Consider the following 18,948-nt stretch of genomic DNA (forward strand, 5'->3'; position numbering starts at 1 on the left):
TAATCCTTTCAGGGCTTTCTACTCCTAGACATACAAAAAGTATATAGAAAAGAGTAATAGTCACTTATTCTGCCATATATTTTTTTGAGAATTTGATACACACTAAAATTTTATTAGTGACCCAGAAATTGTTAAAGACACAAAGACTTATAAAAGACTTATAAAACACCATGTTTCTGGAGAAGGAAATGGCAACCCACTCCAGGATTCTTGCCTGGGAAATCCCATGGACAGAGGACCCTGGTGGGCTATAGTCTATGGGGTCACAAAGAGTCCTACATGACTTAGTGACTGAGTATGCACGGATATATACATGTACATATAACTGAATCACTTTTCTGTATACCAGACCCTAACACAACATTGTAAAGCAGCTATACTTTAATAAATATAAGCAAGTAAATAATCTGGAAAAAAATAAAAGCATGTTTCAAAAAAAATCAGGACTTCATTGGTGGTGCTGTGAATAGGAATCCACCTGCCAACGTAGGGGACCTGGGTTCCATCCCTCATCTGGGAAGATTCCACATCTAGAGGGGCAACTAAGCCCGTGTGCCAAAACTACTAAGCCTGCACACCACAACTACTGAAACTGAGCACCCTAGAGCCCATGCTCTGGAACAGGAGAAGCCACCACAATGAGAAGCCCGCATACTGAAAGTAGGAAGTAGTCCCCTGCAACTAGAGAAAGCCCAAGTGTATAAGGAAGACCCAGCACAGCCAAAAATAAATAAATAAATTAAAAAGAAAAAAAACCCACTTAAATAAATTATATTTAAAAAATCATGTTATTCTGACTTTTACTTTGTAAACAACAAAAAATCTGGATACAATAGGTAAAATGCTTCTATGAGCTGACAAAGTAAGGAAGAGTTAGGCCAAAATTAGGTGAATGCAGGCATCCAGAGAAGTATGTGGAACACTGAAGGTGGCCTGGACTCCAGGGCATTGCTAAACCAGGTAAAAATTTAAACTTTGGTTTACATGTCTTAAGAGGGTACAGAGAAAAGGCATCACAAAGGTCCCCTCAAAATGGTGATTCTCAACAATAGGAGACCACCTCATGAAGGCTGAGACACCAAAGGCCGACCTCTTCAGTGTGAGAACGAATTAGAAGTAATCACCTTGAACCCTCTACCTCCTCCCACCCGAGAGAAAGTGAAATTGCCTCCTGTCTGGAAACTTGGCTCAAAGTATGGAGGAGGGAAGAAAATCTCTTCTGAGTTTTATAAGTTGAGATGGCCCACATTCGTATATCTGGGTGGTCTAAAATGCCTCAAGTTGAAAATTAAGTTAAGGTGGTTACAGACACAGAAGTCTCACAGAAGCAAACAAATCTTCTCTGTAGAGACTCACCTCTATTCCAGGCCTCAAAGAGTTTCCATAGAAATATGAGTTTGCAGTCAAACACCATGAAACCGGAAAGTAAAGGACACATCATGAGCGACAGCCAGTACTTATCAGACCCTCAGAGATGGAAGACGTGGAATATCGATCACACACATTGAAATATATGTATAGAATTAACAGGATGAGTTAAGGTAAAGAGCAAGAACCATTAAAAAGTAACCAAACAAGCCAAACACAGGACCTCATTTCATAAAAAACATAGTAAGTAATATTTTAAAACTTAATCAAGGAACTTCCCTGGCAGTCCAATGGTCAAGAATCCGCCTTCCAGCGCAGCAGACCAGGGTTCAATGCTTGGTCGGCGAACTAAGATTCCATCTGCCACAGGGCAACTAGAGCCCCTGCAAGTCAGGGAAGAGCCTGAGCACCACAATGGAGACCAGAGCAGTGCCCTCCCCCCTCCAAAAACAAAAACTCAATGAAAACAGACAATACGGTGATGCTAATAAAAACATGCAGTAGGGTTAGTGGGATTAAAATATTTGAGAGCAGTAAGATACATATTAAGACTTTATTCCAACAAAGTTTTAAGTTTAAAGGAAAGACAAATGCCCTAGACAAATAATACTTCACTGTATCTGACTCAAAAAGAATACAGAACCCAAATTGTCTCATAATCAGTTAAGGAAATTGAATGGGAACTTCAAAATATGTCAATATATGCATCAATCAATGCCTCTAGGCCCAGGTGGCTTTCCTGGCAGTTTAAAATATTTAAGGAAGAAATAGTTCTAATTTTACACAGAAGCTGCCAGTGATGCAGATACTATCCTGCAACTCATTTTGTGAAGCTACCATAATCCTGATACCCAAACCCAACAAGAACAGCATAAAAAAAGAAAAGTACAGCTCACCACACTGATGAACACAGATTTAAAATATCCTAAGCAAAATATAAACACGCTAAGTTCAGAAACAAATTTGAGAGACAAACAAAAGGACATTATGATCAAGTTGGGCTTATACACAGAAAGAAAGGTTAACATTCAAATAAAAATTAAGTAAGTAATTTCACCACACCAAGAGATTAAGGAAAAAAACCATATGGCCCTTCAATAGATTCACAAAGCCCCACATTTTACCAAATTAAAATGCATTTGTGATTTTTTTCAAGTCATATAACAAAAGAAATAGCCTGATAATTCGTATAGCAAGTGTTGTGTGTAATGTTGATACACTGTATTCATTCCCTGTAAGATTAGATAGAAAATAAGGGTGTAAAAAAAGAAAAGAAGGATGCTTGCTGTCATCCCTTTTATTTAGCATTTTACTAACTGCTCCAACAGTGCAGTTGGCAGAGATGAATGAATAAATGAAGAAATGGTAGGCGAAAATTGTAGCAGACCAAAATTTGCCATCCCCAAAATGTGTCCCTTTGATATGAGGATTAACTGGGTTAATTATTTTTAAGAAACAGAAAGCTCAGAAAGTTTTTCTTGTTACTTTCCCCTTAGCTGCCTAAGGAATTTAGATAAAGGGCCTGTTTCCATATTTTGTAAAAAATATAGACAAGGTGTGGTGGGGGGAACTTGGCGGGGCCTAGAGATCAGGGTCCTCTCTGTGTCTCACTGTCTCTGTAGGCCCAGCAAACATTTGTTTACCAAACATTTGCTTTTCCATCTTCATTTCCTTCCTCCTCCAATCGCCTTTGTAAAAAATCATTTACTTTTGGTTGCACTGGGTCTTAAGCGCTGTTCTTGGGCTTTCTCTAGTTGCGGCAAGCGGGACTACTCTGTTGCAATGCTCAGGTTTCTTACTGCAGTGGCTTATCTTGTTGCAGAGCACAGGCTCCAGGGCACTCAGGCCTCAGGACATCAGCACGCAGGCTGAGCAGTTGCAGCGAGCAGCTACAGGGCACGTGGGCTTCAGTGGCTCAGGGGCTTACTCGCTCCAAGGCATGTGGGATCTTCCCGATCCTGGGAACCTGTGTTCCATGCATTGGCAGGCAGATTCCCATCTACTGTGTGTCACCTGGGAAGTCCCCACTTCCTCCCCTTAACTAGAGAATTTGTGTGCCACAACAAAAGATCCTGCATGTTGCAATAAGACGGGATGCAGCCAAATAAATAAATAACAATGTTTCTTTATGGAAATATACCGCAATGAAAGACAAGATGATAGTTATAAAGACTAAAAGAATCTCACGGTCCTCACTAAGATGAAAATATAATAATGGGAAATGATGAATTTCCCCATCATGTAGGAGAGGGACGCTCAGTTTCTGACAGATAGAAGTGTCCCCGTCATTAGAGAAGTTACTCCACTGAGGATTCGAGACTGCTCCCTGGGATTTACTACAGACCTGACGAACTTTCTCTTGAGACTCCCTGACCTCCTTCTGTCAAACTGCGTGCTCACCAAGCAAACTGCATCACTTGCCCAGGTGTGCTAGATACCAGACTGGAAGTTTCCAGTCTCTGGAAAGTTCTGTCACCATCAAGTGGCCAATTTAAAGTTAGCATGAACAGTCGAGGACCTGATCCTTTTTTGGTGACGTGAAGATCAAGGAGTCAGATCTTGAAAGCTAAAAAATGCCGACTGGCAATCCACAATGAGCCCCATACTGGGCACTCCCAGGATATTAAGTTGCTCTTGCCCCTGACAGCACTCAAAACTCACCTGGTACATTCCTTTGATAGTACCTATGGCATCGGCCAGCTGCTGATTGTAGCATTTTCGTAAGCTCTCTTCATTCTGCAAATGAAAAATAAATACAAAGGGTACCACAGTGTATTTCCAAATATAATTATCACACCTACACGGGGTGGGTGGGGGGGCTAAGTATCCACCATTCAAATCATCACGTTCTCTTGAGACTTCACTATAAAATCATCTCCCTTACACTTCCACCTAAAACAACCCATTCCATTTTCATTTACACTTAACCAAAGCAATAGAGAGTGTGCATGGATAAAATAAACAGTTAATGTGAACACGTTCTCTCATCGTAATATCACAGATTTTTAGTGTCTTAGTTGTTTAGTCGCTAAGTCCTTTCTGACTCTTTTGCGACCCCGTGGACTGTATGTAGCCCGCCAGGCTCCTCTGTCCATGGGATTCTCCAGGCAAGAAGACTGGAGTGGGTTACCATTTCCTGCTCCAGGGGAATCTTTCTGACCCAGGCATGCAACCCACACCTTCCTGCATCTCCTGAATTGGCAGGCAGATTCTTTACTACTGAGCCACCTGAGAAGCCCCCAGGTATACACCACTCTGTATGAAATAGGTAACTAATGAGAACCTACTGTATAGCACAGGGAACTCTACTTAAAGTTCTGGGTTGAACTAGAAGGGAAGGAAATCTGAAAAGGGGGATGCGTGTGTGTGTGTGTGTGTAAGAGTGTGTGTGTAAGTGACTCACTTTGCCACATAGCAGGAACTAACATGGCACTGTTAAGCAGCTATACTCCAATAAAAATTTAATTAGAAAATAATTAAATAAAATAGTGAAGTATATTTGGAATCCATATCCTCGTCTGGTCCTGGTCCTTTTTCGATGAATCATGCTCATGAAAAGAAATCTAGGGCCACTAATCCACAAACTAGGGTCATTTTCTGATTAATCAAATTATTTAATCCTATCTGTTATGCATAAAAAAGAAAGATAGAAAATCTTTAAAAAATACTCTTGATTCTGTTATCAATTTTGCTTCCAGCATGGAGTGTAAACAATCAGGGGGCTTCAGAATCAGACAGAACTGGATTTCAATGTCACTGTGCAACTTACCATCTTTCTGACGTTAAGCAAGGACTCAACCTGCCTGACTTCAAGCAAGCTTAAATTTTAAGCAAGTTTCCTTATCTGTAAGGTAGGGATAACAGGATTTCCACTTGAGGATTGTTGGGGGACTTAAAGAGGAAATGCATTAAAAGTTACTCTGGAGACTTCCCTGGCGGTCCAGTGGTTAAGACTTCACCTTAAATGTAAGGGGTGCGGGTTCGATCCCTGGTCAGAGAGCTAAGATCCCATATGCCCTGGAGCCAATGCCTGCCCCCGCTCAAGAAACAGAAGCATTATTGTAATAAATTCAATAGAGACTTTTAAAATGGTCCATATTTTTTAAAAAAACACACTTTTAAAAAATGATGGGGCCGGACAACACATGGGTATTTTGTTTTATAGCAGAAAAGCAACACCAATGCCCATTTTTAATGACAGATAAATATGCTAACATGATCAAAGATTTGGGGGAATTCCTCAGAACAGCAGAGTTTTCATGTCTTTGGCTTCTATAGAGCCATTAAAGCACAAATAAGATCATATAAAATTACAGTTAAGGGCTGGAACTCAAGCATGAAACTGACCTAAAACCTAAACCCTGGTGGTTTCTTAACCAGTGACACTGAGCAAGTGAATTAACCTTTCTGTGGCTTGGTTTCCTCATCTGTAAAAGGGGTATAATAATTGTATGTACTTCATCAGGTTAGTTGTGAGGCTTAAACGAGTTTGTACACAGACTACGCACAAACGTCCCTGCACATAGTAAAGTTACAGGCGCCACGCAGCTCTGTGTAACTATCATGTGCTGCGCTTAGTCACCCAGTCGTGTCCGACTCTATGTAACCCCATGGGCTGTAGCCCGCCAGGCTCCTCTGTCCATGGGGATTCTCCAGGCAAGAATACTGGAGTGGGTTGCCATTTCCTTCCCCAGGGGATCTTCCCAACCCAGGGATCGAACTTGGGTCTCCCACATTGCAGGCAGATTCTTAACCCTCTGAGCTACTAGGGAAGCCCTGTAACTATCATTAGAGTCAACATATGCAAATTAAATTACCCTCATAAGTTGCCAAGCTAAAAATTGTAGTGCCTACACAACTAAACACAAAATTAATCCACAAAATTAATTACTTTTAAAACAGAGGAAATGAGAGAACTTCTACCTGTTGGTAATGTTTTTCAATGGTCATGATCCTGTCATGTAGAGAATTGAAGAGTCTGCAAGATTCCTCTTTAAGACGGTCCTCAAACTTCAGTTGAATCAATTGCTTGAGGAACCCAAAATCCACCTGAAGGGATTTAGTAATCTAAAAGTGGAAAAACATAGGTCATTATAGAGCTTAAGGGCACTCTGTGTAAAGATTCCAACACCTGGCCTGGTTCTGGGCAGATAACTTGGGCACCTGGTCAGGGGCCTGTCCTGAATCTAAGATTACATCTCAGAGTCGTGTACATTGGGGAACTCCAGTCAATCTGCATAACTAACAGAAGCTGATGGAGGAAGGGAGAGGAGGCTCCCAGCAGTTTCCTCCCATAGTAGTAACAGTCACTCAGTCACATCTGACTCTTTGCAACCCTATGGACTGTAACCCGCCAGGCTCCTCTGTCCATGGAATTCTCCAGGCAAGAATACTGGAATGGGTTGCCATTCTCTTCTCCAGGGGAATCTTCCCCACCCACGGATTGAAGAAACCCAGGTCTCCTACATTGCAGGCAGATTCTTTACCATCTGAGCCAGGAGGGAGAATAAGTTATCCCTCGGGACTTCCCTGGTGGTCCAGTGGTTAAGACTTCACACTCCCACTGCAGGGGCCACTGGTTCTAACCCTGGTCTGGGAAATAAGAACCACCATGCCACAGAACGCAGTAAAAAAAAAAAAAAAGGAAAGAAAGAAAAAGACAATACATTGGGAAGTGTGTGGGAAAAGAGACACCCTCCAAAGTGGGCGTGTAGTTGGTATAATTTCTATGCAGGGCAATTTGGCAACATCCTCCAAAATGACTAATGCATGCATCCTCTGACTCAGACATTTCACTTTTAAAAATTTACACCCCAGATTTACTGGCATGTGAGTATGTACAGAATTATTTATCGTGATAAGAGATCTGAAATGACCAAAATGTCCATCAGGAGGGGATAGATAAATAAATGATGCCAGTTTGTGGTATGATGTACTTGTAAAATCGATGAAGAGGCTCTTTATGCACCAATGTATATAACTGATTTCCAAGTTATGTTACTAACTGAAAAAACAGAAGCAAAATACTATTTACAGTAGTATACCACCCTGTGTCACTGTTTTATTGGTTAGGACTTTTAATAACAACTCTTAATATCTGATGTCTATGAAATGTTCTGTTTCTTTACAATCAAAAAAAGCACCAAGGCTTTGCTATATAGAAGAAAGAAACACAACATTGTAACTCAACTATACTTTAATAAAATTTTATTTTATTTTTTATTTACTTATTTTATTTTTTTAAAAACTTATTTGGCTACACTGGGTCTTTAGTTGCAGCACTTGGGATCTAGTTCCCTGATCAGGGGTCGAACTTGGACCCTCTGCATTGGGAGCTTGGAGTCCCAACCACTGGACCACCACAGAAGTACCATTTCAATAAAATTTTTAAAAATTGAAAAAAGTTTTTTTAAAGTCCCAACGGAAATAGGGTAGAATATTGAGATTTGGGGCTTCCCAGATAGTGCTAGTGGTAAAGAACTGGACTGCCAATGCAGGAGACGTTAAGAAAGGAGGGTTTGGTCCCTGGGTCAGGAAGTTCCCTTGGAGGAGGGCATGGCAACCCGCTCTTGTATTCTTGCCTGGAGAATCCCATAAACAGAGGAGTCTGGCAAGCTACAGAGTTGCTCACACATGGGATCGCACAGAGTGAGACATGAGTGAATCGACTTAGCATGGACACAAGCATCGAGATTTGACAAAGGTGTATGGTGGTATAGGGGAGCAAAATTTGCCATCACAAACTGTTTCTTTGGCAAGAGTATTTATTTAGGCTGATTATTTTTAAGGACCCAAAGACTCAGGAAGACCCATAAACTTTCCCTTAACTTTGTAAAAGAATGAGATGGAGGACCTGCTTCAGGAAGGGAGTTAGCATCATAGATACCTGTATTATAACATGAACTAGGTATGCAGACAGAGGATGAGATGGTTGGATGGCATCACTGATTCAGTGGACATGAACTTGGGCAAGCTCTGGGAGACAGTGAAGGACAGGGAAGCCTGGCGTGCTGCAGTCCATGCGGTCAAGAACAGTTGGACACAACTTGGCAACTGACAAACAATAGGGTGTAGACAGATAGGAACCCAGCAAAGTGTGCTCAAGTTTCTCTCTGTGTCCCACGGTCTCTGCAGGCCCAGCAAACATTAGTTTACAGACATTCGCTCTTCCATTTTCATGTGAATTGCCTTCCTCTCCATTACCCTCAACATCCTCTTCTGTCTTTACCTGAAGGTGAGACCTTTGGCTATTTAGACAATTTACTCAATTTTCCTGGGTCTCCCCTATGTATGTGGTATTTAAGTTTTTGTTGGATTTTCTGTTAATCTGTATCATGTCAATTCAACTTTTAGCTTAGCCAGAAGAATTTAGAGGGATAGAGGAAAATTTCTTCATCCCTGACAATGGGATGTCATTATATGTTATTCATTATATTATTATATTATTCATTATATTATTCTTGACATTTTTCTATACACCAAAAATATTTTATAAAATTTTTAAAGTATCCTAAACATAAAATGTTCACAGATGGCAAAAGAATTACAGAGAGAGTAAGAAAACATTTCACTAAACAAGTTAACATAGGGGCTTCCCTGGTGGCCCAGTGCTTAGGACTCTAGCTTCCACTGTCAGAGCCCAGCCTTACTCTCTCTCTGGTTGGGGAACTGAGATCCTGCAAGCCATGCAGTGCAGGAAGAAAAAAAAAAGTTAACATACATGAAATAAATAGGATGCAAATAGAAGTAATGTGTGTGTGCTAAGTTGCTTCAGTTGTGTCCGACTCTTGGCAACCTTATGAACTGTAGCCCGCCAGGCTCCTTTGTCCATGGGATTCTCCAGGAAAAAGTACTGGAGTGGGTTACCATTTCCTCCTCCAGGGGATCTTCTTGACCCAGGGATCGATCACACATCTCTTATGTCTCCTGCGTAGGCAGGCAGGTTCTTTACCACTAGGGCCACCTGGGAAGCCCCAAAGAGAAGTAGTGTGTATGCTGTATGCTCAGTCATTCAGTTGTCTCCGACTCTGAGAGCCGATGGACGGTAGCCTGCTAGGCTCCTCTGTCCATGGGATTCTCCAGACAGGAACACTGGAGTGGGTAGCCATGCCCTGAAGTAGTTGTTTATACTAATAATTAAAAAACAACAACACACAACTGTTATCCAGTTCAGATTATAGAAGATGCTAATATTTTTTAAATGTTAATCATTTCACTTTTGTCAAGGAAAGAAACACAAAGGCAAATAATACAAATTATCTCAGGAGTTTCTAAATAAATCCAGATTTACCTGCACTAGATTTTGTGTAGCTAAGCTCAACTCTTTTAATGGCAGAATCTCACTGGAATCTGTTTGAGTGGCATGGTCTGTGCTGAAAAAGCCAACCTTCAAATCATCTGAAATAGTAAATCTGAAAAATAAAAGAGGGGGGAGATTAAGTGTACTTCATATTAAAGATATTACCTTAAAGATATATTTAGTGACATATATTTACACATATTTTGTGTAAATCATATTTTAAAAATTCAAAGGATTGGTGAAATGAGAAAACCACTTAATTATCTGCTCATGATTTTGGGTTTTCCCTAGGTCTCTGTTGGATTATCAGATTGAACAATTTCACATTGCTACACTGATCTTACTTCCATTTTTGGAGACATGATCAATTTATGAGCCTCCTTTTAAAATCTCATCCACTGTTTTATGTATGCTGCTGCTTGAGGTCATTGTAAATCATGCGTGGGCATAGCAAGCAAAATTCCTTTTAAGTAGAGGTTCTGAAAATGTGGTCTGAGAACTCCTGGAGGTTCCAGAACACTCAGGGAATCCACAGGTCAAAATTATTTTCATAATATTATTAAGATTGGATTTATCTTTTCTCCTATCATTCTCTCACAAGTATTCAGTGGAGTTCCAGAGGCTACAGGTTATGTGCCTGGATGACAGATGAATGCAGAAGCAGAGAGGAGAACTCAGCTATTTTCCATTAAGCCAGGCATTGAAAAGATTTGCAAAAATATAAATGACACTATTCTCATTAAAGATTCTGTCTTGAAAAGAGTTCAATTTTCTTTAAAATATATTACTTATACTAATACAGAATTGGTTTATCATTATTTTAAATGTTTCTCCTTTAAAATTTCTAATATGGTAACTATGAATAAATAAAACATAAAGATCATTGAGGGCCTCAATAATTTTTAAGACTGTAAAGAGATCCTGACACCAAAAAAAAAAAAAAAAATTGAGAACTACTTCTTTAAGATAATCACACCACTCTACTGTATTTGGTTTTAAACTCAGTTCCCCACCCCCCAAAATCAAAGTGGAAAGAAGTATTTTGTAAAATCCTCCTACAGACTTTTAATGATGGACATTTCAAACCACAACAAGAAGGCCAAGTTTCTGGATGTCCTTTCTCTGTCAATTTGACCAAACTTACCACAAGCATTGGTTTCTAAAATGTCAGCTAAAAAAAAAGAGAGCCATGAAAGCCTAAGGAACATTCCCAGGCTTTTCAATGCAGCCTCCGTAGAGAGAGTATCCATGTATCTACCCTCCCTTGTCTGCTGACCAGGTGGAGCAGACCATGATGGGGGGTACCCCATGGCAATCTCCCTCTTTTTGCTGCTGGCAGAGCCTCAGACTTATCTCCTGCAGAACTCAGGGAAGGGTGAGAGAATTCCCAGCATCAAGGGTAACACTTTTGTGGTCTCAGGCCACTGCGGCGATCCCAATCTTCTGGGCAGGTATTTTAGGAGCAGGAGTGGGACTTGGTTCTGAGGAGTGTGACAGGAGAAAAGACCTGTCAGGGGCAGGTAAAGCTTTTTTCACAGGAGCAGCAGGGGAGAGGTCCCCTCTGTGACTCTGCACACTGCCACATGTGGAAATGAGGCCAGGCACTGGCAGAGTTGTCTGGTGACCACAAGGGGGTCAGCCAGAGGGCAAAGCCAGTGCACAGATGATGCGCTTTTAAAAAGATGGAAACAGGCACTTCCCTGGCGGTCCAGTGGTTAAAACCCCAGGCTTCCAATGCAAGGGGAGTAGCCTCCGTCTTTGGTTGGGGAACTAAGATCCTGCATGCCTAGTGGTGGGACCAAAAACAAAACAAAGCAACATGGTTGGGAGACTGAATAAATTGAACAAACATGCAAATGTACTGAAGATGACAGGAGTCAAGTTCTCCAGTCCCAGAAATGAAATTTACAAACATAAAAAAGAAGGAACTGGAAGTTCTGGTATGAAGGCATGGTTTTATAATTATGTACATAGATAAATAGTGATAGGTACAAATATGTGCACATACTTATGGACATGTGTTTCTAGTTCTGTCCAGTGTGAGAACCTAGAAGGGATGACACCCCAGTAGCAATGAACACACCAAAAACACAGACATTGATTTTTTAAATACCATTCTGCATTAAAAGGAACCAGGGCCTCTTGGGGAAATGGCTGGTTTCAAAGCTGGGAGAATAAAAACATAAAATGAGCCTGGAACATCTTGTGATTCCAAAAAGTGGAGAAAGAGTGAAAAAAAAAAAATGATAGAGACAGAAACTAGACTGAAGAGATTCCCACTGGCCATATCTGGTACAATTTTAGCATCAAAATAAATGATGAAAGTATCAGATTACAGCCTATCAAATAAAACAGGAATCTAGCAGTCCAAATGAGAATGAGACGCTCTAGTAAACATAGAAAAGAATGGTGAAAATAGAGAATCACCATTGGGCAGCCACTACAGAGGTGATGGATTAGGGTGGGAGTTATCAACGGCAGCTAGGGTTAAGCTTAGCTAAAGGGCTACAGCTAGTCAGTGGAAGTTTGATTAGGAAAAGGAAATTTTGTTGAAAAATTGAACAAGACTACTATATAATCCAGCAGTCTCACATCTGAGTATATATCCAAAGGAAACAAAATCACTATCCCAAGGGGCTACCTGCACTCTCATGTTCACTGTGACGTTATTCACAATAGCCAGGGGTCCACTGACAGATGAATGAATAAGGAAAATGTAGTGGACTTCCCTGGTGGTCCAGTGGATAAGACTCCATGCTCCCAATGCAGGGGGCCAGGGTTCAATCCCTGATCAGGGAACTAGATCCCACATGCCACAACTGAAAGATCTCATATGCCCCAACTATAGATCCCTCAGGCCTCAATGAAGATCAAAGATCCCATGAACCTCACCTAAGTCCTGGTGCAACCAAATAGACAGATAAATAAAAAATAAACAAAAAAATAGAAAATGTTGTGTGTGCATATGTGTGTATAATGAAAAGTCATGAAAAAAGAAAATGAATTCCTGTTATTTGCGAAAACACAGATGAACCTTGAGGACATTACATTAAGTGAAATAAGGCAGACTGAGAAAGATAACTGATTGCACTTATATGTGGAATCTAAAAGTCAAACTCATAGAAACAGAGAGTACAGAGACAGTTGCCACAAGCTGAGGGTAAAGGAAATGGGGGGATATTAGTCAAAGGGTAAAAACTTTCAGTTATAAGATGAATAAGTACTGGGATATAATGTACAGCATGACAATTGCAGTTAATAATACTATATTGTACACTTGAAAGTTGCTAAGAGAGACAATTTGAAATATTTTCATACCGAAGTATGAAACTGTGTAACTATGTTAGATGATGAATGTGTCAACTAACCTTATTGTGATAATGATTTACAATATAAAAATGTGCCAAATCATCACATTGTACACCTCAAACTTACAGTGTTCCGCATCAGTTATATCTCAATAAAGTTGGAGGCAGGGGAGGAAAAGTAAATTTTGTAATACTTAGGCCCTACAGGTGGTGCTAATGGTAAAGAACCTGTCTGCCAATGTTGGAGATGTAAGAGACATGGGTTCGATCTCTGGGTGCGGAAGATACCCTGGAAGAGGGCACGACAGCCCACTCCAGTATCCTTGCCTGGAGAATCCCATGGACAGAGGAGTGTGGCAGGTTACAGTCCACAGGGTCGCTAAGAGTCAGACACAACTGAAGCAACTTACCACACATGCACACATTCCCTACACACAAAATAGTAATTTATTACAAAGGGAAGAAGGGTGAATTTATGGCAGACCTGGGAGACACCAACCCAGCAAAGTCAAGGTTAAAGCACCAATGAGGGAATAGACTGAATGACACGTACTGGCTAAACTGATGCCCTGAGAATACACAGCTTCATTTCCGTGGCCTTCCTGCCAAGAACGCATGACCTGAGTCTGGTTATAAGGAAACAGAAGATGGACCCAGGTAGTGCTGGTCATGCTACAGAAGGTCTGTACTTTTTAAAAAAAGTGTCAAGGACATGAACAGTGGGGAGAGGCTGAAGAACTCTTCCTGCTGGACGCGTCTGAGGCGACAGGATAGCTAAAGACAACGCACACTGCTAGATAGGATCCTGGACCAGAAAGGAAAAAAAAGTCATTACTGGTGCTTTTGGCCCAGCTTGAAAGGAGGCTGCGATAGGGTTGTGCAGTGTGGATCTGCTGATTTGAGAGTGTGTGCTGGTCATGCAGGAAAAAACATCCATTTTAGGAAAAACACCCTTGAATGCTTAGGAAATTCACACTTAATGGGAAACATGTCTGTAACATGCTCTCAGAAGGTTCTAAAAAGACTGATGATAATGAATGTCTGGGTGAGTGTGAGTGTGTGTGTTATGTGTGTACAGAGGCAGGGGGTGAGGAGGAAGAAGAGAGAGAAAACAAACATGGGAAAATGTTGAGAACTGAAGAATCTAGGTGAAGAGTTCTTAGTTCTGTTCTGACAACTTTTCTGTATATTTGAAATTATTTCAAAGTAAACTATTTTTTAAAAGTCAGATGCAACCTCAGATCCTGCCAATTTCACTTAGTAAGAACTGTCAGTATTTTAGGCGTAAATCTCTAGAAACTCTTATCAATGGAGAAGGCATGAGCTTAAATCTGCAGTACAACCATCCCCCTGTTTACTGTGCTTTTTCTGGAACTTCCCATAACTGGTTCCCAACATCTGTTTTTGTCTTTAGGTAGAGATTCTATTTAAGGTAGTGGTTTGAACCATTTCAAGGAGTTACTCCGATTTCCTGGGTATCTCCCTTGTATTCAGGAGGAATAGATGTTATTAAACTTATTTTGTTTTTTTCTCGAGTTAATCTGTCTTTTATTATGGGGGAAGGGGGGCTCAGCCAAGAATGCAGAAATGATAGGAGAGAGATTCTTCTTCTCCTCCACTCAGCACATGGGACCATCTCTCCCACAGCCGTAGGTCCAAGAATCTTGGTAAAAATGCAAGAGGCGCCTCTCACTATTACACCTAGTAACCCACCCCTGAAATCATTGCTTCCTTTCCCAGAAACTTTATGACCTGCTGGCTTGGAGGTCTTAGTTCCCAAAGGGAGATTGCTTCTACTGGGAAGCACAACAATGGTTCTACTGAATTAGATGAGAGTGAATTGAATGGTGCCTGGCCACTGTGTGATCCCTACACCACTAAACCAAAGGCAGAGAAAGAGGGCACACTACTGGTTGAAGTGATTAATTCTGATCATCAAGAAAGCAGGTTGTTGGTACACAGAGGAGTCAAGGACTACGTCTGGAACTCAGGAGATTCTCTGGAGTGACTCTGAGCATTTCCACATTCAATAGTAAAGATTAATGAAAAAATTACAGCCAACTCCCCTGAAAAGGCAGGACTCTTGAGGGCTCAGAACCTTCAGGAACGACTATTTGGATTTCTCAGCTATATAAAGAACATTGGCCTGCCTGTATCTTTCACCAAGTTCACCATGGCCACTCAACAAGTCAGGCCCATGGACCAGCTCTGGCTGGCACCCTTTGGCAAGTGTCTCTACCACCAGCCACATCCTCTCCCAAGAGGTCTTAATCTCAGCGTTTGGTGGGAATAGGGGACCTTTTAAATTCTTAGTTCTGTCCACATTTACTCTTCTGCCCTTGGGGTCACAGCTACATTTGTTATTGCAATGCTGCTTAGAGCTTTTTTTAAATTGAGCTAAAAATCCTTGTTAATATTTAATAAGAAACAAGACATAGGGCTTCCCTTGTGGCATAGTGGATATCTGTCTGCCAGTGCAGGGGACATGGGTTTGATCTCTGGTCCGAGAAGATTCCACAAGCGGCAGAGCAACTAAGCTCATCTGCCATGATTACTGAGCCTGTGCTTTAGAGGCCGGGAGCCGCAACTACTGGGCCTGCCTGCCTAGACCCCCGCGCTCCACAACAAGAGAAGCCACTGCAGTGAACAGCCGATGGATCTCAACAAATAATAGCCCCCGCTTACCGCGACTAGAGAAAGCAGCGGAAAGCACCGAAGACCCGGCACAGCCAAAAACAAATAAATAACAACATTAAAGAAACAAGAAATATTTGTTCCTTGTTCAAATACTGGTGAGGTTTCTATCTCCTGTTTGAACCCACAGTGCTGCATCAATACGATAAATACAAACACCACCTAAACTTAAAACTGTTTCTTTCTGCAATGCCTCCCACTTAACAGACCTCCATGATTCATCCTTCCAGCTGAGAAATGCAATTCCTCCCCCTCCCTAGCACCAAGCAGCTCCTATTTGTTATTCAGCTTCATTTTTCAATAAGCTTGACCATGTATGTTCTTTCCTTCCTTCCCATTTTAAGCTAAAGATCTAGGGTGGGTGGTAACTTATGAATGTGAGCAGGTTTTATGATAAATATACAACGTTACATGTCAGTTATATCTCAAAGCTGGAAAAAGAATAGAAGTGCAAAAAATCACCCCAATACATGTATCTTTAGGATATGATTTAGAAACTTAGAATAATGTTTTCAGTTATTCCCTCTGGTGCCATAATATTACAGTAATACAGTATGATATTTTAAAACCAGTTTGAAGAATTTTATAGATACCTCCTCCAGGTGGTAAAAATAAAATTAGTGCCTATTTATTGTGTTAAACAGAAAACCACAGGCTCAAAATGGCATTACTTATTCTAAAGTGCATGATACCAAATTCAGACTTAATACCTGACTTAATTTCGGTTTCAACCTTCCCCAGAAATGTTAGCCTTAATTAACCAGTCTGGAATTTTCTGGTCAGCACCAAGAAGATAATCTGTCCTGTGGCCCCTCTCCACTCTGCCCCCAAAGGAAGAAGGGGTAATCTGCATGATAAAACCCCTGCCTTGCCCTTTCCCCTGCAAAGATAAGTCCTGGCCTAAAAACAATGCTTTTTTATCTTCTTGCTTTTTTTCCCTTTATGGTAACATCTCCCTTGTCCCACCCTTTTCCCTATAAAAACCTCCCATTGTGTACAGGCCCCTTGGAGCTCCCTTACAATTGCTGGACGGGATGCTGTCCAATCCATGAACCACCTAACAAAGCCAATCAGATCTGCAAATCTACTCAGTTGAATTTTGTTTTTTAACAACTGAATGCTTAAACTTGTCCCCTGTGCTTAGTCAAGGCATCTGTCTTAATACACACAATCTCTGGGATGACCCAGAGGGATGGGATGGGGAGGGAGGTGGGAGGGGGGTTCCGGATGGGGAACACATGTAAATCCATGGCTGATTCATGTCAATGTATGGCAAAAACCACTACAATATTGTGAAGTAATTAGCCTCCAACTAATAAAAATAAATGAAAAAAAAAAATATATATATATCCTGGGATAAAACATAATGTAAAAGAGTATGAAATAGAATATATATATATATGTATAACTGAGTCACTTTGCTGTACAGCGGAAATTAACACAACTTTGTGAATCAACTATACTTCAATAAAATATTTTTTAATGGGGAAAAAAAATACACACAATCTTTTCTCAGTTATCTACCTTTCTTTGTTTTGAGGAGATGGAAGCTGAGGCTCAAAGATTGTAAGTAATTAATCTAAAAATCACAAGCCTGTATATTCCCTGGCAGTTCAGGGGTTAGGACTCTAATTCTCATGGCCAAAGGCATTGGTTCAATCCCTGGTTGGGCAACTAAGATACCACAAGCTACACAGTACAGCCAAAAAGAAAAAATAAGCCTGAAGTGAGAGTCTTATCCTCCATCCCTTGTGAGAACAGGTCTATGCTCTACTATCCCTAACGGGTCCTAACCTTCTGAATGACTGATTCAGAAAGTTCTGACTCATTCAGAGTCCAAGTGAAACATGAAAGTTCATTCTTCAGCTTCCCTTTAAATTCCAAATGTCTCTAATTTTAGATGACAACCCCTTTGCCTAGAATGGAAACCCACATCACAACAAACTAGCTAAGTGGTTCCTACACAGTCCTTATTTATAGCCTCAGCAATTTGATTTCTGAATAATAGCTTGGCTATTATGCATAAAATACAGTCTCGGAAAAATAGCAATTACAGGTTCTTTTTTTAAATAAATGAGATACAAAATTAACATGTTAACCTATTACAGAAAACAGATCCATGAATATTTATTAACAGAAAGCAGCGACACTTCTCATTAAATCCTAGAATAATCTATCTTAACAAATGCTCATTAATGAATTAGTCAAAGAAAGTAGCATTAAGTGCACTAAATTTTCACAATGCTGTATTGCTCAGTTTAAATTTTTTATTTATTTTCAGCCATACTATTAGGTATGTAGGATCTTAGTTCCTTGATCAGGGATCGAACCTGCACCCACTGCACTGGAAGCTCAGTCTTAACCACAGGACCACTAGGGACATCCCTGCTCAATTTCAAATAAGGAATAAAACAAAAAACAAAAACAAAGCACTCTCGCTTCCACTTTTTTCCTCTTGAAAGAACATACAAGTTTGAGGTGTCCCAAAGTTCACACACGTCTCTTGTCATTTCCTGGGTGATCTCACCAAGTCTCCCATTTCTAGGTGCATCTGTGTGCCAATTACTCCCACACTGGTATATCCAACCTGGCTGGGCCTCTCTTCTGAACTTTAGGCTTGAAGGTTAGCAGAATATAGCACCCCTAAATATGATGCTATAGCATAAGGATTGTTTTGAGTCAATTGTTTTGAGAAACTGCAGACACAGGAGAAACCCTGGAAGCAGAGTAGAAGTTACCTGTTTTTAAAAGAAATTTTCATTTATAAAGGAAATATAAAGGAAATCGCCACTATAAGTATCCTCCTCTCCTACCAGGAAGATGATTCTAATTCACAAGAGAATCTTACTAATGGAGAAGGCACCCATTCAAATTTGTATAACAAACCTTACCCTTGTTTATTGCTCTTCTTGGTAACCTCCCATAACTGGCTTCCCTCTACTCAACATCTTTTGTCTTTATCTGAAGATGGTATTCAAGGTGGTGGTTTGGCCCATCTTAGAGTTTTAGTCATTTTTCCTAGGTAACTCCTATGGACACATGAGATATGCATGTTAATAAACTTTCTAGGTGTCTTAGCCAAGAATTGAGACGAATACAGGGTAAATTATTGTTCTTGCCCTAAAGACTCATACAACCAAAGAGCCTAGATGGATGTCTAAGAGTTACTTCCAAGATATTATGTCCAAAAGTAAGCTTCTGAGGGACTTCCCTTGTGGTCCAATGGTTAAGATTCTAAGTTCCCAATGCAGGGGGCACAGGTTCAAGCCCTGGTCAGGG

General features: G+C 40.7%; 1 protein-coding gene across 1 annotated transcript in view; it reads right to left on the reverse strand.

Annotated features, from left to right (window-relative positions):
* C10H10orf67 (chromosome 10 C10orf67 homolog) overlaps nucleotides 1-18,948 on the reverse strand; it is a 157,283-nt gene that overhangs the window by 71,779 nt on the left and 66,556 nt on the right. Inside the window, exons 3-6 of the mRNA XM_043480550.1 lie at nucleotides 16,690-16,740; nucleotides 9,659-9,779; nucleotides 6,292-6,435; nucleotides 4,030-4,104 (exon numbers count right to left, since the gene is read on the reverse strand). Coding sequence (XP_043336485.1) covers nucleotides 4,030-4,104; nucleotides 6,292-6,435; nucleotides 9,659-9,779; nucleotides 16,690-16,740 — 391 coding nt within the window. The remainder of the gene's footprint in view (nucleotides 1-4,029; nucleotides 4,105-6,291; nucleotides 6,436-9,658; nucleotides 9,780-16,689; nucleotides 16,741-18,948) is intronic.

The sequence above is a fragment of the Cervus canadensis genome, chromosome 10 (genome assembly GCF_019320065.1).
Source record: "Cervus canadensis isolate Bull #8, Minnesota chromosome 10, ASM1932006v1, whole genome shotgun sequence".
In the NCBI taxonomy this organism is placed as follows: Eukaryota; Metazoa; Chordata; class Mammalia; order Artiodactyla; family Cervidae; genus Cervus; species Cervus canadensis.